At 46.5% G+C, this 19,245-nt stretch overlaps 2 protein-coding genes across 11 annotated transcripts in view; one reads left to right on the top strand and one right to left on the bottom strand.

Annotated features, from left to right (window-relative positions):
* Positions 1–2,547: 2,547 nt before the first annotated feature.
* SMIM4 (small integral membrane protein 4) lies at positions 2,548–7,575 on the top strand. Its single transcript, XM_034996806.1, has 2 exons — positions 2,548–2,885; positions 6,751–7,575. Exons 1-2 carry the CDS (start codon positions 2,735–2,737, stop codon positions 6,840–6,842), a joined length of 243 nt encoding a protein of 80 aa, XP_034852697.1. The 5' UTR covers positions 2,548–2,734; the 3' UTR covers positions 6,843–7,575.
* A 5,036-nt stretch (positions 7,576–12,611) lies between these two features.
* The window catches only part of PBRM1 (polybromo 1), a 113,410-nt gene continuing 106,776 nt past the window's right edge, over positions 12,612–19,245 (bottom strand). For 7 of the 10 annotated variants that reach the window (XM_034996794.1, XM_034996797.1, XM_034996798.1 and 4 more), the window contains 3 exons: positions 15,405–15,475; positions 15,075–15,291; positions 12,664–12,836 (listed from right to left, as the gene is read on the bottom strand). In XM_034996794.1, coding sequence (XP_034852685.1) covers positions 12,664–12,836; positions 15,075–15,291; positions 15,405–15,475 — 461 coding nt within the window. Of the gene's footprint in view, positions 12,837–15,074; positions 15,292–15,404; positions 15,476–18,847; positions 19,004–19,245 lie in introns of all 10 variants that reach the window. The other 3 variants (XM_034996792.1, XM_034996793.1, XM_034996796.1) reach the window with 2 other exon arrangements.

Raw genomic sequence — 19,245 nt, 5'->3', positions numbered from 1 at the left:
CCGCGCGCCGCCCGCGCAGCCCTCTGCCCGTCGGCCAGTCCGCCGCCCTCCGACTGCGCGCCCGCCACGGTGGCCGCGTGCTCCTCACGGCGGCCGGCCAATGGGCACGGCGCGCGGAGTCCGGCCGGCCAATGGGCGCGCCCGGCAGCCCGGGGCGGGGGGGGGGGGCGGGAGGTCCCGGGACGGGGCGGGGCGGGGCGGACTCCCGGGCCCCCTCCCCCGTCTCCGCGAGGCCGAGAAGGACTCTGCGCCCCCCTTCGGTCGCCGCGGCGGCGATGGCCGCTCCTCCGGCCCCGCTCCCGGGAGGTCGGAGGGCCTAAGAACGGCCGTCTCCTTGAGGCTATGGACGGCCGGGGCGCGGGGAGGGGAGGGCCGGAGCGCGGCGGGCCCCCCCCCCCCCGCCCCCCCCCCCCCCGGGTCCTCTGTCTCCCCCTCCGCTCCCGGGTCCTCCTGCCCCTGCCCCTTCCCCATCCCTCCCCCCCGCCACCGCCCCCGCCGCGTCCTCCTGACCTCAGCTCCGCCGCCGCTCCCCGCCAGTCCTGCGCCGGGGGTCCTGTTCCCCGCAGACCAGAGGCCGGCCCGTTTCACTCTAGCGAATAAAGAGCCCCTACCTCGCGCCGCCCGGTGCCAGCCCCACGCCGGTGAGACCCCGGGACCCGCAGCGCCGCCGACGCCCGCCGAAGCGGCCCTTCCTTGCCCCTCCCTGTACCTTACGCAGGTGACCCCTTTTAACTCGGAGAAGGAAGACCGGGCGGTGCGCTGCAGAGTGGTGGGCCCGGAATCACAGCACCTGCCTGGTTCTGATCTCAGCAAATGGCCTCACCGACCCCACTCTCCGTTTTCCCGCACAGGGTCCCCCTTGAGATGCCGTGGTCTCTTCTGGCAATGTCTCCAGACTTTCCATCGAAATTCTGCATTCCTGCTTGCAACCGCTCGCCACCTGTGTTTCTTCTACGCAGATCTGTTTCCTGAGTCCGCATGCGTACCGGGCCGTGCGCTAGGCTCTGAGGAGGCCAATTTAGCACCGGTGTGCCCTGTCGGTGGGAGCTGGCCAGCTGGACACTGTTTCCTTGGGGTGCTCCTCCATTTGAATATCCACTGCACCTTGGCTGAGAACCTACATACGGTGGGCCAGGAGCTGGGGCGGGATAGAGGCGGAAGGGTAGGCCCATGGGAGCCCAAAACTGAGCTAGGAGGGCGTTGGAGACCTGTCTACAAGTAAGCCTCCTCAGGGCGGGAGATGGGTGCCCCGCGGTGAAAGGCTCCCAGAGCCACCAAGAGAAACTGGAGTGAGCTCCAAGCCAGTGTGCACGGAGCTGGGTAGGGTAGGCCCCAGGAGAAGGCGGGTGATCCAGGAAGCAGCTCTGGGCCTGCTGCTCTCAGCTCGACTCTGTGACCCTTGCCAGGGACAATGCTTGCTCTCTTTCTCTTCTCTAGCCTATTTTTGTATATTTTGTGTTCACATCACCAAACTTTTTTATTGACTTTAAGTTTTCGTTTGATGTTCCTAGATTGTGTAATAGTTGTCTCCTTTCTCAAAGATAGGCCCCCGTTGTTTTTTTAGCCTTAGGTAATGAGTGACAGTCCTTTACAGCAAGCACAGGAACTCGCTGAGGTCAGAACCAGGCAGGTGCCTGGTTCCGGGCCCACCACTCTGCAGCGCACCGCCCGGTCGTCCTTCTCCGAGTTAAAAGGGGTCACCTGCGTAAGGTACAACCAATCTTAACTTCTCAGTTTCCCATCCATGAAAGGGGATGATGTAAATAGAGGGGAGTGTCCCTAGGTTCTAGAATACATGTAAAGAGCTGGCTCCCAATAAATCACCATCACCACCATCATCATCCCATTTTAGCTAATGGTAATTGATCAGTTACTATGCTCCGAGCACTGTGTTAAGTGTATCCCTCTAAATCCTCACAGCATCAAAGAAAGGCCCCCATTTTGTGGTTTGACAAAGCCCATGCTCTTGAGCCGCTCTGCTCTTCTGTGATTATTGTGAATAAGGAGGTGATGCATAAAAAGGACCTAAAAGTAACGGTATAACCTGCATAACGGTAAGTGCCCCATACAGGATAGCTTTTATTAATATCAGGGTGGTTTGTCACAAGGCGATTGCTTGGACTTTTGTTGTGATAAAGTTCAGCTTTCAAGAATGCATATCAAATTGTTATTTTTAGAATTCTAGTCATCAGTCACGACCCCGAAATAAATGCAAAGCATTGCATAATTGCATTTTAAAGTGCGGTACACCTTTAGTCCATCAGAGAGGATCATCACTTCTAGCAGGACTTTAAGAGAAAAGATGGCGGTGGCAGAGTAGGGGGTGCCGCCGCCAATTCCAAGCGCTGGCTTGCAAAGAGGAGGCCGGGGCGGGGCCGGGTCGACGCCACGTGCGAGGCCCCGCCCTCCCGTGCCGCCCCGCCTCCAGAGCCGAGGCGCCTGCGCCTGCTCCCTCCGGCCGGGCTCGACCTCACGGAGCACGCGCGCTCCGCCACATTCGGATTGGCGGATCCGCGCGCCCCACGGCACTCTGATTGGTGGAGTCGCTCAGGTTGTGGGTCGGGGGCTCCGCGCTCGGCTCCTTCAGCTCAGCGCTCGGCTCCTTCAGCTCAGCCCCCGCCTGGCTACAGCAGGGCCGGGGCAGCACGGCCACTAGGCCTTCGGACTCGTCTGTAGCTGGGCGCTCCCGTCGCTCCCGGTTCCGCCGTACCCCTCTCCACGACCTGAGTTGGGCATGTTTTCCAGGGCCCAGGTGAAGCGGATCCTGCAGCGGGTGCCCGGGAAGCAGCGATTCGGCGTCTACAGGTTCCTGCCCTTTTTTTTTGTCCTGGGAGGAACGATGGAGTGGATCATGATTAAACTGCGTGTGGGCCAGGAGACCTTCTGTAAGTGGGGGTGCAGCAGCGTCCGTCTCATTTCAGGAAGGCAGGAGGCGGCTAGGGACCCGTTTTTCTGGGGGGACAGTCTTAGGTTGCAGACCGCTCATTTCACTCAGAGCGCTGAGCTGCCTTTACCGTGGTCAGAAGGGCAAGTACGGTTCCGTTCGCGGCCCGGCCCTCTTGTAAGCGGGGCGACAAAGGCACATTGGCGTCCAACCTTGAGGTCTTCCCTGCACTCTCAGGGGAGAGCACGTGACTCCACGCTGGCCGCTCTCCTCGCAAGCCTGCCCCTCACCCCTGCGGGCTGGTGACGTTTGGTCCTAAGGAACAGACTTGCTCACAGCACCGTGAGCTGTGGGAGTGGATCCTGAAGATTCACGGAAACTCCTGCTAATTGGCCAGCCCTCTTCTGGATTCTTCAGTCCAAACCCCGGAAGGAGCCGGTCTGCCTGGCCTAATTACCACTGTCTTTGCCGGGCAGAGCCCCCAGCACCAGGGCCCAGCAGTGGAAAGAATGCCTGGCCCTGCTTTGTGGAGCACTAGCTCTGGAAAGGCCAGTTCCCCTTCTGGAAAGACTTTCCCACCCCCTAGGTCCTTTCTGCTTTATCCCTCTCTAGAAACATGTATTACTTGTGAATTGCCAACCCTTATTTTAAAAAATTTCTTTTAAAAAGACTTTATTTTTAAATAATCTCTACACTCAACATGGGGCTCAAACCCACAACCCTGTGATCAAGAGTTGCATGCTCCACTGACTGAGCCAGCCAGGCGCCCGCCAACTCTTATTTTGTTTTTTAAAGATTTTATTTATTTGAGAGAGGGAACACAAGAAGGGGGAAAGGCAGAGGGAGAAGCAGGCTCCCCACCAAACAGGGAACCCGATGCGGGGCTCGATCCCAGGACTCCGGGATCATGACCTGAGCTGAAGACGCTTAACTGACTGAGCCACCCAGTGACTGAGCCACCCAGGCGCCCTCCACCCACCTTTATTTTAAAAACATTGTTACATTAGTGTTTTCCAAAGATATTTAGTCCTTTTGTTTATCCATTCATCAGTATTTAATGAGCAGCCATGAGAGTATATAATGAACAAGGCAGAGAGCCCCCCCACTCCAAAAGAGCTCTAATGGCAGAGACCCAACATAAAGACAGTTACTGTTAAGTGTGATCAGTGCAGTGAAGTGTGTCTGTGTGTGCGTGTGTGGGGGGGGGCAATGGTAGTCTTGGGTGGGGGTACCTCAGTTGGATCAGATGGTACAGGGAAGGCATCCAGGAGTTACCATGTCAGGTGGGACCTGAAGATTGAGTAGGTCAGTCCGATGAGGGGAATGTTAGTGCTGAGTTGAAAGTGTCTCATGCTAGTGGTAAAAGCAGACATGGGGCTATGGTGTGGATGTTTACTGTGTTGGAGGGACTGCAGGTGAGCAGAGGGAGGGATGAAGTGGTTAGAAATGTGCCTGGGCAGGGCCACAGAAGGACTGGAGAACCAAGAATGTACCCAAAGGATTGAAGGGTTTTAATTGGCAGTGGATTAACACATGAGGGGAATGGCTTCTTGTGGAGAGGAGGCAAGAATACTTAGACTGTGTGGTTGTTCAGGTCTGAGACGGTAGCCTGGTTGGATGGGGACAGACGGGATGCCAAGAGGTGACTGGAGTTGAGAGACACCTGGGAGGTGGTACTGACAGGGCCTGGGGATTGAGTGGACTCAGGAGATGAGGAGTGGAGACTTCTGGTAGGACAGTTAGGGGGACACTGGCAGGATAGTCTGAACTCTGTTTTGGACATGCTAAGGCAGAGATGGGTTATACAGATCTGAAGCTCAGGAGGCAGATCTGGGCCATGGATCTGGGTTTGTGGGTCATTTGAAAGCAGATTGTGATAAAAGTCAGTGTCAAATCCCAACATTATAAGGGTGATTGGGAGTGACTAGAGAGGCAAGGAGGGAAACCAGGAGGGTTTATCACAGAAGACGGGAGGTCCAGGAAGTCTGACTATGCGAATGGGAGGTCAGCCCTCCTCCCCACCAGAGACTTGAAGATACAAAGATGCTGGTCAGAAAAAGGTAGTGGAGAGAAGCCGCAGATAACTAGTTCTTTGGAAGGTAGGAGAGATTGGGTAGGAGAGCAGGGCCATAGGAGTAGCCCTTGAAAGTTAGCTGGAATAGTCCTTTGTTGATGACTGATCTGTGTGACCAAAGTTCATGGCCATCTGGGGGTAAGTGAAGAAGGATCAGGGTTATGACTGAGGAAACAGGATTGTTAGGCATCACAGTGGGCCCAGTTAAATGCATTAGTTGGCCCCACAGTGCAAAGCAGAGTGGAGGGATGGAGGAGGGCAATTGGATGAATCTGTAGTTGGGGTTTTGAAGGTGTGTCAAGAAGTTGATGTTGATAGGAGGGAATTGCAGCTGGTTTGAGCAGGAAGACAGAACAAGATGGGGCTGAGGCGGTATTCAGGGGCCAAGTGCCTGAGGAAGAAGTTAACAGAGGTCCAAGGACAGAATGACTAGAAAGGTAGTAGAGGTTGTGGTCAGAGCAGGATGAATTTATTATTTCAGAGAGCACTGCAAGTAGATGGCAGAAGTTGACTGGAGAAGTCAAGGAGGTGAAGGGGGCTAGCGCTTCATCCGTATGGTAGGTGATGTTGCCTGGGAAGATGGTATAGGACAGGTCAAGGAGCCTGAGCTAGATGCCCGTGTTTTCAGTGATTGAAGGGGAATAGAGAGCAGGTGCCCATGCAGAGAAGACTGTGGCAAATGGCAAATGCCGCACAGGAAGAGGGTACAGAATCAGCTGTGTGGAAAAACAGCAGCGGAGACCAAGGCAACTGACCTCACCTCCCCACTCTGAGTTCCTGGGTGTGGGTGAGGGAGCTGCGGAGAGCCTAAGGGCAAGAAGTGCCTTTGAGGCACTTCACTTAAGGATGATTTCAGAGCGGGGCACCTGGGTGGCTCAGATGGTTAAGCATCTGCCTTCAGCTCAGATCATGATCCCAAGGTCCTGGGATCGAGCCCTGCATCGGGCTCCCTGCTTGGCGGGGGGGCCTGCTTCTCCCCCTCCCTCTGCTTCTCCCCCTACTCATGTTCTCGCTCTCTCTCTCTGTATCTCTGTGTCTGGAATGAATAAATAAAAAAATCTTAAAAAAAAAAAGATGATTTCAGAGAAAATAGACATTTGGGGGGGCAGGGAAGGAAGTAAGGAAAGTCTTAAAACATTGCTAAGAGGTGTGCTAGGACATGATCCTATCTTTGAAGATGCGGACTCTTACCATGCTATTGAAGTCCAGAACTGCATTATCATAGTCCTCATTTAATTAGTTATTTTTAAAGATTTTATTTATTTGTCAGAGAGAGAGAGCACAAGCAGGGGGAGCGGCAGGCAGAGGGAGAAGCAGGCTCCCCACTGAGCAAGGAGCAGGATGTGGGACTCGATCCCAGTACCCTGGGATCATGACCTGAGCCAAAGGCAGCCGCTTAACCAACTGAGCCACCCAGGCGCCCCCAAGTTTTTATTTTTTCTTATTTTTTAAAAGATTTTATTTATTTATTTGACAGAGAGAGAGACAGGAGAGAGGGAACACAAGCAGGCAGAGTGGGAGAGGGAGAAGCAGGCTCCCCGGTGAGCAGGGAGCCCGATGCGGGGCTCGATCCCAGGACTCTGGGATCATGACCTGAGCTGAAGGCAGACACTTAACAACTGAGCCACCCAGGCGCCCCCAAGTTTTGTTTTAAATGAAGTTTATTTTGGCGTTGTTAAAAATGGGATTCAGAAATAGCTGACAGACCTAGACTGTTGGTTAAATTAGTCCGATCTGAGTACCTTTAATTCCTGTTTCTTCAAAGTCTAAGTAAAATTCTTATTTGACACAGATGATGTCTACCGTAGAAAAGCCTCAGAACGACAGTATCAGAGAAGGCTGGAAAATGCATCAGAGACTGAACTTCAGCCGTCAATAAAGTGAATATGAAATTTCACTACTGATTTCAACTCCTTTGAAAATGTACTTTTCAGATCTCTTGTTCTTATTCCGAACTGCCTTTACAAAGAATTTTTATAGTTTTCCTGTCTGCTTCAATACTTCCCAAGTCACTGTTGGACAGCACTTACGGAAAAACTATTTCCTCCTGAAACACCTGCCCACTGAATCTATTCCATGAAATATTTCTTAAACAATTCAAGGATCAAGCAGGATGCTTTTTTAGTACAGTCTGAATTGTTTGTGAAGTCTTTTGTTTCAGGCAACAAATTGATAACCTTAATTTCCTTTTCTCAGAATTCAGATTTAATCATGGATGTAAAAGTAAGATCTCTATTACAAGATTATTTAAACCAGGATAATTATGCAGATTACATTTCTGCCAGCTACCAGTCTGTCACCATTTTGCGAGGGTGGTGGGAATTCCTGACCACACGTTACCCCAGTCAGGTGCTCTTGTGATCAGAAATAACCCCTTCCTTTGCCTGTCCCTACTAACATACAAGGGCTGGACCTCCACGAGGACTCCAGAGGGGACAGGCTTCACACCCGTCTGTGATGAAGATGTGCTTTCATCCAGCTGCTAAAGATAAAGACACTGCTTCTTCCCTAAGAAAACGAACCTTCACACTGAAAAGCAAAACCATAAAACAACCACAGACTTCAGCTAAGAGGTTCAGAGAGATTTTGTAATTTGACCCACAATAAGTTTGGGTCAGCTGATAGAAAAAACAAAGGCTTTATCCATTTTTTTTTTCTTTTAATCCATGCTTGGTAACTACATCCAACATCTATTTAATCAAGAACATCTCTCTATTAAAGAAGGCTAAGTTCAAAACGCTTTCTAACAATTGCTCATCAATATACAGAAGCAGATGCTTAAGGCCACAGGGTATTCTCAAGTTAAAAGATCTCTGCCACAAACATATGTTCCAAGTTTTTCTAGGGTTTTTTCTAATTTAAGCTAGTTCACTGATCTTAGAACCAATTCAGTATAAATAGCGAGCCACTGACTACTCAGATCTCCTTCAAGCGCTACCTGCACCAGCTGAGAGTCATGGCTCAGAGATGGCTTGAGTGTGAAGACCAGGGAGAGGAAGGAGGTTTTCCTGTGCACTTGTGTGAACTAGAGAGTTCCTGGTGAACCTAACCTCATAGGCATTTTAGTGGTTAGACTGCAGCATAAGGAATTAAATTGTGGTAGGATTCTCCCAGTTATATAGCCTTATTCCATGTTTCCCCCACCCCAGTTTTAGTTTAGTATTGATATTATATACAGAGACTATGTAACTTACACACCTTTTTCAAAGGAAAGTTATAAATACTAATAAAACCGTCAGCTAACTTCTGTGTCTGCTGTGGGTCCCTCCCTGGCCCACCTTCCTGTCTGCACCCCAGAGAGAATCACCAGCTACAAATTCATGTTTAACCTTCCTTAAGAGTTTTCTTCTTTTTTTAAAAAAAATATGTATCAGAGTGCTCATTTACTGAAGGACAACAAAACTTTGAAGAAATGTCTCACTTCAAGGCAAGGAGACTGGCAAAGCAATTACTGCATTAAATTGAAGATACTTTCAGAGCACATTAGTTTGGATGCTAGAGAGTAAAAACTAACCTTTGTTAACTGAGGTGAAATCTTTTTAACTTCGCCTCAAAACAAATTTTAACCCTCCTAGTACAGAATATGACTCTACCTGACTTACTAAATACAGGAACTATTAAGGGAACTTTAATAATGTAAAGAGCAATGCTCTTATATGCTGATTACAGAACTGCAGTGCCTCCTAGTGTAAACTGCAAGGCAAAACATTTAATAACATGTATTTTAAAAACTGTACTTCTAGAATGACAAAAATTGAATTAGCATTTATTGCTTGAAATTTACTTCCACTATGGTGTTGGGTAAAGAATGTGGGCTTTGGAGCTTCACTTTATCAAATGAATTGATAGGGAAAGTTACTTAGGTACACAGTAAATTCTCAATAAATGAGGGCTACTATTTTGATCCGTCTAACAGTCCTATTCTGGAAGTCTTTTTATTTTTTAATTTTTTTTGCAGCAAAGCATGGTTTATTGAGTGATAGCAAAGTGACAGTACAAAGCTCCCGGGGAGGGAGGGGACCCAAGAGGGTTGCCCTCTATTCTGGAAGTCTTGCCTACATCTCAGCTGTTAAAACTTAAACACATTGATCTCCTTTTTTAAGTCTGAATTTTTCACAGCAAGTTACCCCACATTTGGGCCATGGTGTTTTTCAAAGCAATTCTCTCCTAGAAAAGCAGTACAGTGTCAGTTCGTACTCTTTACACATGTGCATTAAATTTGGAATTTCTTGTCACATTTTTGTGCAACCCACAAGATATCAATGCCGCCATCTATTCTGGGGATAGAAGTCTATTCATTTGTTCAGTTCTGAACTTTCATTCAGCTGATCTAGCACACTTGCAAACAAAAAAGGAACAGAGTAACACTCAGCAGTATTTGTTTGCTCACAGTGTTCAGTGGGAATGTTCAACTATTCATCAGTGATTATTCAAAGTATGCTCGTGAGCACAGAGGGCAGTACAGCCCCGAACACTTAGGGGTACAGAGCCACAGGGATTTGCAAAGTGATATTAGAGGAAAACAGTTGGTTGATTTTACCAACACTTCTATTAAAAGTGTGGTCATGTTTTTAAGAGCTTATAAGCATGTTGAAGACATACCTGGGCCACTGGTCTCTTCCGGCCACAGACAGCTGTCTGAAAGGGCTTACACGGCTTTATGATACAAGACACGCTTTCCTTACCTTCCACCATCAGTAACTCTACAATTTTAACTTCAACCGTATTTCTGCCCACGATGAGGACATGTTAGGAATTCCCTGACTGCCTGCCTGAGAGGCTTCTCGTGGGGCATGTCCAGCTGCAGTGTGACTGCATTCAGCCTGTGCTAACGCAGCCTGGGCCCCGAACCAGGGTCTGCTCACTGATTTTTGCCTCCACCTGAGGAGCTTTGTTCCTTTAAATTGGCAGCTATATATCCCTGTCAGCATAGAATCAAGGCTTGCAGGAATTAACTCTGCTTGAACCTAACATCTGACACAAGCTTAAACAGAACAACCAAACCTGGTTAATCCAAATCACTTTGCAAACTCCATTTTTATTCGGATTAAAAAGCTTTAAATGAACAAACATATGATACATACATGTTATAAGACTAGTTACCACTTAAACCTCCTTTGATACAGAAATTAGAATAAACCAAGTTTGAATTAGGTCTGAAAATGTTCAAGCTCAGAAGTCAACAACACCAGTTTGAGATTTCACACAAAGAAGTGTCCCCTTTCAGTTCTTCCTCATAGGAAGACAAGGGTGGGTTCAAAAACAAAGCAGTTCAAAGGCCTTTTAAATCAGTTGGCTGACATACTATTTTAAACCTATAGGTTTTCTCCCAAATAAAATTCTTTTCCACATGAACTTACATTTTGAAAACATTTAGGCCATTAAACTTTCTAAGCCATATCACTAGTTCCTAAAACTCATGGGGGAAAAAAAAGATGTATATAGTTCACTTGTACTTTCTTAAGTCAGGACATTAAAAACAATTTTTTTTGGCTTATCTTTTTTGGAAAATGGCTGACCTCAAATCTTATATCCTAAATATTAACTGATATTCTCCAAGTTAATATACAGAAAGACATGATTCTAAAATAAATACATAGATTTTTTTTTTTTTTAAACTTAATTAGGGCCTGCCTACTGGCCCCCTGGCCCGGCTCTGCACTGCCTTAGGGAAGCCCCTGGCTGGATCTATGGTTTCTACAGCACCTCTAGACACTGGGAAGGAGCCCGGAGGAGGAGTGCCCTGGCTTCTAATGCCCCACCTAGCCCAAAGAAGTTTTTAGAAGCTTCCCAAAGAAGTCTCATCCAGACCTTAAAAAGGGAAATAAAATGGGTGCATGAAATAAATAAATAACTTAACCAAAATTAGATTTCAGGTTCTTTGGTGTAATTCAAGAATGTCTAGAAATAAAATAATCTGATTGTATTATACAGTCCATGATGATTCAATGGCCCAAATAACTAGGAACTGAAGATTTCTTTATCTGATTCAGTTTAACAATAAGGTAATGACATACTACTGCAATATATTTTTTAAAATTCAGAATTATTTAAAATACTTGATGCAAACTGAGATCCAGTGGTTGACTATAGGCAATTAAGTTACAAAGGCCTCCTGTATTTAAAGTATCTAGAATACAGGAGACTTGTTTCCATTTTACACACTTTTGTCCCCATGATTTAGAAAGAATGGCAATTAAATATCCAGCTATTGATTCATACCAGATTAAAAGAAAAAAGTATCCCTTGAGAGTCACTCTCTCAATTTACAAACAGCAAGGGAAGCTCCACCAAAATGGCAACAATCTTGTTACAAAAAAACAGGTTTCAAAAACCGAGTGGAATCCAGGTGTGATGCTTTTCTACCTGTCTGTGCATCATACTCTGCCTCCAGATGTTCATTCGAGGCTCATATGAAAGAGAAAGGGTCAACCCCAAGTGTTTGGGATCCATAATGATCTTTTTAAGTGAGTATTTTCTTAGATTATAATTACTTTCTCCTGAAATTCAAAAGCACAAATTAAATTTAAAAAACATTTTAGAAAGCCTTAAATTTCTGGTTGAGAATTACAACGCTGAGACTTAGAAGGAAAAAAAAAATGCCACATCTGGTGAGGAAATAGATACGAAAACATACTTGCATATGTAGACAGTCTACCCTTTTTACAATTATGCTTCTGACACAGCTCATATCTGGTTATGCACTCCCTTCCCTATGTTAGGTTGGGTGTTAGGTTTAAAAAATCAATCACCTCTATGCACACCTCGATGCTTTCTTCAAGGTGAACTTCAATCTTTTTCAATGTAAGAGATTTAAAATTTTAAATCATCCAACAAGTATAGGCATAAATTGTGAATTCAATATAAATAGATCGAAAGTACCCTTAAACTTACCTGCCAAGACTAAAGGTAATTCAGGGTTGTGCACATGTTCTGCAAAAATACCTGACACCATAGATGACTAACAGCACAAGAAACTGTGCTCTCCGCCCCCCTCCAGGTGTCTGAGAGACGCACCAGCTTCAGAAGGATGCACAGCACTGACTTCAGATTTCTGGAGCAAGTCTCTGAGTTAACAGAGCAAATGTGCCAGGTCTGCCAAACACCTGTAACCTGAAATAACAACTTTTCACTTCACCTGTAAAAAACAGCTTTTGCTGAAGTGGCTCAAGATACTCAGGTACATGAAGCAGACACCAGTGCACTCCCCTCTGTAAGATGTAAACTAGGACCAACTTCACATTTAATTGTCAACTTAAACTAATCTGTAAACTCTCGTGCGCGTGCGCGTCTGTGTGTGTATATTTTTTTTCATTTTGTTTGTTCTTTTATAAAAAAACAAAACCAAAAACCAAAAACCAAAATCCCAAGCCAAGACAAAACCTTTGATGGTTTCAGTTCCATGGCAACAAGTAAAAAGATAAAACTCCAAGTCTACATATACAACCAATTATGAAACTGGTTTTAAACGAAGGAAACATATGCAAAAAAATCTCTGTGTATTTGATAAAGTCAACTTAATATAACAAAAACAAATTGAAATAGCTTATTAAAAGTGTCCTTATATAAAAATGGCCTTGTGATGTACAGTAAAATGCAATAAAAATTACCATCCTTTGTTCCTCCCCCCCACCCCCAGTAACTAAAATGGCTACTGTTCCACAAAACTCTTTATGCTTCTATAAAAGAAACGTAATTGATGTGATTAAAGGTTTTCTAGATTGTACGCTTGGCGAATGTTGAGGGTGTCTCGGAGCATCAAATCCCGAAGGCGCCAGAGGGCATCTGCCATGGTGGTGTGGGCCCCTTTACTTTTCAGCCAGTGAGAGGGGAGGCGGCTCTCCTGTTCTTTTGACAAATGGACATCGCGTCTTCGAGCTGAAAATTAAAATGCACACAAGAAAAATGAAAGTAGGAATTTTAAGGTAACAATTTCCTCCTCAGACCTAAGGTCTGATTAGCATATAACATTTATTATTTATTAAGTATTATGAATTTTAACTCTGCAGAGTATTTCCAAGCAAATGTCTTTTATCATTTTATTAGACATCTTCATTTTTTTTTTTTTAAGATTTATTTATTTGACAGAGAGAGACAGCGAGAGAGGGAACACAAGCAGGGGGAGTGGGAGAGGGAGAAGCAGGCTTCCCGTCGAGCAGGGAACCCGATGCGAGCTCGATCCCAGGACCCTGGGATCATGACCTGAGCCGAAGGCAGACGCTCAGTGACTGAGCCACCCAGGCGCCCCGGCATCTTTGTTTTTAAAAAACTATGCACTTAGGTATGAGGCTACCTAGCTAAGGATGTCTTGTTTTATGCTTTGTATTTTAGAAACTTAGAAACTTAGAAATTTTCTAATTTATAATAATGACTTAACAAAAGAGCTGCACAATATAACATAATTCTCTATGAATGGGAATATAAGAGTTGCACAAACACCTAAAGATCTGATCACTGGGGCGCCCGGGTGGCTCAGTCGTTAAGCATCTGCCTTCGGCTCAGGTCATGATCCCAGGGTTCTGGGATCGAGCCCCACATCGGGCTCCCTGCTCCGCGGGGAGCCTGCTTCTCCCTCTTCCACTCCCCCTGCTTGTGTTCCCTCTCTCACTGTGTCTCTCTCTGTCAAATAAATACATAAAAAATCTTAGGAAAAAAAAAAAAAAAGATCTGATCACTAATACTGTGTTGCAGGCAGTCCTGATGATTAATAATTTCTTCAGGGGCGCCTGGGTGGTGCAGTCGGTTTAACTGTCCAACTCTTGGTTTCGACTCAGGTCATGGTCTCAGGATCACGGGATCCAGCCCCACGTTGGGCTCCGCATTCAGTGTGGAGTCTGCTTAAGACTCTCTCTCGCTCTCCCTCTACCCCTCCCCACTGCTCTCTCTCTCAAATAGGTAAAGTAAAAAAAATTACTAATTTCTTCAGTGTTAACAATGGTTCCTAAAAAGGAAAATGTGAGGAAAGGGAAAACACACCTATTATTCTGAAAGATATCAAATGATCAAATTTGGTTTAGAAATGAAGATCGAGAGGCACCTGGATGGCTCAGTTGGCTAAGCATCCAACATTTGATTTTTAGCTCAGGTCATGATCTCATGGGTGATGATCTCGGGGTTGTGAGATCGAGCCCCACATCGGGCCCTGCACTCAGCATGGAGTCTGCTTGAGATTTTCTCCCTCTCCCTCTGCCCCTCCCCCTGCTCCTGCACTCTGGCACTCTCTAAATAAATAAATAATAAAATCTAAAAAAAACCAAAAACAAAAAAGAAGAAGAAATGAAGAATGATGAGTAGGAACTTGTACCTTTCTTTCCAGAAACCAGCCAAGTTATTTTATTTTTATTTTATAGGGAGGAGGGGCAGAGGGAGAAAGAATCTTAAATAGGCCCATAGCCCAGTGTGAAGCCTGATTTGGGGTTCGATCTCACGACCCGGAGATCATGACCTGAGCTGAAATTAAGAGTCAGACACTTAACCAACCACCCAGAGCCCCCAGGCAAGTTATTTTAGTATGTACTGAAAACACATTAAGTCCACTGAACTAAATAAGTAACTCAACAGGTTAACTGAAACCTGTTTTCCAAAATTTTTTTCTTTTTTAAAAGTTGAACTGAAAGAATATTTTTTAAAGATTTTATTTATTTGACAGAAAGAGAAAGAGAGAGCACAAGCGGGGGGAGCGGCAGACAGAGGGAGAGGGAGAAGCAGACTCCCCGCTGAGCAGGGAGCCCGATGTTGGGCTCCATCCCAGGACCCTGGGATCATGACCTGAGCCGAAGGCAGACGCTTAACGACTGAGCCACCCAGGCGCCCCTGAACTGAGGAATTTTTAATTTACCCAAATGCATCTATATTAATGACCAAATGCCTAAAAAAGAATTGAAAAGAATTCAGAATATTACTTACAAGATAGCAGTGATGTTTATGACAAAACTTAGAAATTCAACAAAAACCCCACCACTTTCCGTGTGTGATGTCAATACACAAAAAAGCTTCAAGCCCTTCTATTAAATACAGAATTTATTTTACTTCTCTGAGAAAAGTGGGTATCTATCGCACAATATAATGCCAATAGCAGTGAGATTTCACAAAGGCTTGTTGAGAAGGACTCCTTACCTGCCAGGGTTTGGTCCCACTTGCTAATGCTGTTGGACTCAGCACTGAGTCCTTCAATGTATTTCAAGTAGGCCTCTGAGTGGAGAAGCCGTTGTGTCTTCGGTGGGGGAGCCACAAACATGGGCGTTGTTGGCTGCTGTATGACAGGGGGGCCGGCTGGATGTGGGCCAGGATATGGAGGTGGTGCCTGCTGCCCTGGAGGCCCCAAAACTCCTACCTGAAAGAGCACAGAGCACACGGTGAGGGGAAAAAAACCACTTGGCGCGTGCTCTGAGAAAGAGCGTAACTTGAATTCTGTCGAGTCCTAGAAAATCCAACTGAGAGGCTTACCTGCTGTCCGTACGGACTTCCACCTTGTGCTGGAGTCCCCACCATAGGGGCCACTCCTTGATTCATCACACCTATAATTCAGAATGCAATGGCACAGTTAGAGGCTCTGGGTTGAGAGGACTACTGAAAAACTACTGATAAGAAACGATGCCATTTATAATGCAAACCTATGGATCTCTGCCCTTGAGTTTTTGTGGATAGGAATCCCAAAATGGGATGCAGCATTCAATGGAAAATTCATTCTGTTGTTTTCTAGGTATTTTAAGTATAATGCTAGTACAATCTGTCAGATGTGCATTAATTATTCATGGTTTAGAAATGCTCTGAACCCTGCATAAAAGTCTAGTATTCCCCTAGGTCAGCTATAGTCGGACTACGTCTCTATTTTCAAAGTATTTTTCTTCTGACAGCACATTTTCCTGCCACTGAAGCCCAGGTCTCATTCTGGCAGTAACGGTACTGCAGTGAGGCTCAGCAGCAGGCCGTGTACGAGGACAGCAGGGACACAAGGGAAGAGGCTGTGCAAGGGCACAGTTCAGTGAGCCCCGTGGAGACTGGAGGCCCATCCCTGCTGCCCTCTCACAGGCCCCCAGCACCTCTGCTTCTAACGGGAGTCACTAATGCTGGCAGGCAGCGCACTTCCATCTGGTAGAGCAGTACTGTGAAAAGGATCATCTGGAAGCAGGTCAGCCTCGCTGCTATCACTTCAGATGCAAAAATGACAAAGACATTTCATGGTCCTACTGTATCTGTACTCTGTACCTGCTAATAATTTTGTAAACTTCCCTTGATGATTCCTCACAAGCAATTTCTGTCCCATAGGTACTAGCTGATAACGGTGAGATGTCCTAAATTTAGTGTCTGGGGCTGTTGCAATCTCAGGACTGTCCATTCACTGAACAGATGCTGAAATAAACAAGGGTCCCAGTTCATTAAAAACTACTAAGCTATAGCCAAAACCCTGGTGAGCTACTATTTAAACAAGTCCTGCTGGCTGCCAAGAAGGATCAAAAGGAGCTCACCTCATACACTAGTTTCTCTGGATTCCAAATGTTGCTATTTTGGCTAGGCAGAACCAGTCCACTATTCTAAGATTCAGAATTGCTGAAGGCCACTTCCGGGAAGTATTAGATATTTGTTAGAGAGGAAGTAATAAGTAAAAATAAGCTTTCTGTTTACAAAACAGGGATTTTTGTAAGTACCCAGAAGTTTACTTGGATCACCATAGCAGGATCCTCACGATTATTTGTGACTGTTTAAGAGGTTGTGGTGGGTAAGCTGCTGCTCCAGCAACATATTCACAACCCCTGTGAACCCCCCTCTCCAGGACACTCACCCTCCTCAGATCCCACAACACAGGGGGCCTCCCTGAACTGCCTTTCTCAAATTTCGCAGGGCACAAACAACTCAGCAATTCCCTCTGCTTCCTGTCTACAAGTGCCATGCAAGGGGGCAGCCAGTGAGAATGTGGGCTGGTCACCAGAGGAGATCCCCAAGTCCTCCTCTCCTCAAAGCCTGAGCAGATGTGTGCGTGCGTGCATTTGTGTGCGTGTGTGTGCTCATGTGAGTGCACGTCCCTGCTTCCTGTTTACAGATGCCATGCAAGGGGGATGTCAGTGAGAATGTGGATTGAGTCACCAGAGTTCCCTGAGTCCTCTCCTCAAAGCCTAAACCGACGGGTGCCTGTTTGTGTGTGTGCGTGCACACGTGCGTACACGTGTGGGCACTAAGAGGGGTTCTTCCTTGTCTCCCTAAAATCAAGTGTGTGTGTGCCTCCTTCAATTGCAGTTTAGAACCCAAAGAAGGGGAAAGGGACACAGTATGCCCGATACCCACCAAAAGGTATCTGCTACTTAGAGGGTACTGGCCTTAAGACATGGCTCGCAGTGAGTACCACATGCACCTAGAAGTCAACTCCAACCTGGTCTGAGTCAGTCAGATACCCTGTGCCAAGGTGAGAGGGCACAGAATGAAGGCCGATTCTACCTGCCACACGGGCACACCCATTTTATCACTGACTGGTGCTGCAACTCACACACAGGCCACCGTTTCTATAATGAAGCACCCACTCCCATAAACATTTCCTGCTCTGGGTACATCTGGATCAAACATGTGTGCGTGGAGTTCTGGCCATTCTCTAATAGCCACAGGAGTGTGGCTGGAGGCTCTAGACCAAGCCCCCAGGCTCACTTACCCTGCACACTGCTGGACTGGGTGTGCCACTGAGGGACTATCGGGGGGAACTCAGTATAACCCACTACTGGTGTAAGCAAATCTAACATCTCTACATTTTGTCATCTGGGCCAGGCCTTTAGCTGATATTCTGGATAATGACCAAATGCTATTCTAAGTTACCTTCAGGTCACATTCCCTCCAACCAGATTATAGCTAAAGCCCAGTTCTTTTGCATATGATGGCAATTAATACGGGAGCCTGTGATTTTCCTTTCACAATATTTTAACTACTAATTTTAAAGTAAACCTCTAGCTCTTCCTGAACTCCATTTGTGTTTCCACATGACATAAATTCTGAGCTTCTGTTGAGAGATAAATCAGTGTCCACAGTCAGTAGGGTGGGGCTATGCTGCTCTTTAAAATGTTATGTCAGGGTGCCTGGGTGGCTCAGTTGGTTAAGTGACTGCCTTCGGCTCAGGTCATGATCCTGGAGTCCCGGGATCGAGTCCCACATCGGGCTCCCTGCTCAGCAGGGAGTCTGTTTCTCCCTCTGACCCTCCTCCCTCTCATGCTCTCTGTCTCTCATTCTCTCTGTCTCAAATAAATAAATAAAATCTTTGAAAAAATAAATAAATAAATAAAATGTTACGTCATACTTCTTAGGGGGCTCACATATGGAAAATGTGTTCATTGCAATTTGTTCCCTCCCTCCTTTTTGTTCCTAGAATGATTGACTGCAGGATTTCTTCATCATCATCAGTGACTCTGCAATCCCCTCAGAAGGGCTGTTTGAGAAGCAGGAGATGAAGCAAGGATTCTATAAGAAGACAATCTTTCAGTCAGAACTGAACCAGAGGAAGAAGTGCACTCAGGACCAAAGTGCTTTTATATGTGACTCGGAACTAGCAATTTGGGAAACTTCACTCACTGATAAAGAGGGCATGACCTTCTAGGCTGTATTTGGCTTTCTGAGCACATGTCAAATTATCTGAGTGGTGTGCACATAGGCCTTCTGCCCCGTGGTCTGCTGAGTCTGGTCTCTGCCATGTGTCCTGTGCTGCCACTAGGCAGTCAGGTGCCTGAGGACACAGGTGCTGAGCTGCCTGCTCAATACACAGGACAGGCCCTGCTGCTGACAGCCCTGGGATTCTCAGTGAGGACAGGCCTGGCCATAGTGGGCAGCAGGTACCTCCTGGAACAACTGGCTGAGGGAGGAAAAAAGAGAATATGAAGATGAGATTAATGAGTGAATGAGGATGAAGTTCTTACCCGGTGGTGGGATGCCCGGGAGGCCGGGCACACCTGGCGGAAGATGGTGGGGTGGAGGCCCCCCAGGGTGAAGTGGCTGCATGCTGCCCATGCTAACAAGGCCATCAACTGGGCCCTGCAAAGGTGGAAGGCCTGGCGGATAGCCACCCATCATGCCTTGAAGGACACAACAAATTTCAGACATGCATCATTAACATGCAACATGAGCTAAGTAATAACAAATCCCCCCACATGCACTACCAATGAATAAAGCGCCCTTAGTACTGCATGATATAACGGCAATTAGTGCAATTATTTTGTTGCAATAATGAACAAAATAAAAAGTTACAAATATGCAATCCAACATCTGTGGATGAATTAGTACTTAGTATATTATTATTTGTAGTTATTTTCCCTGG

Source organism: Mirounga leonina, unplaced genomic scaffold, assembly GCF_011800145.1.
Source record: "Mirounga leonina isolate KUSES-001 unplaced genomic scaffold, KU_Mleo_1.0 Mir_94, whole genome shotgun sequence".
NCBI lineage: Eukaryota > Metazoa > Chordata > Mammalia > Carnivora > Phocidae > Mirounga > Mirounga leonina.
Note: the sequence above shows the minus strand (reverse complement) of the source record. Positions and strands in the feature narration are given on the sequence as shown.

What these genes read in the sequence shown, in the direction of transcription:
- SMIM4 (XM_034996806.1), top strand. Translation starts at nt 2,735, where the DNA reads ATGTTTTCCAGGGCCCAGGTGAAGCGGATCCTGCAGCGGGTGCCCGGG. An exon ending in TGTGGGCCAGGAGACCTTCT is followed by an intron (nt 2,886 to 6,750) that starts GTAAGTGGGGGT and finishes TATTTGACACAG; the next exon opens with ATGATGTCTACCGTAGAAAA.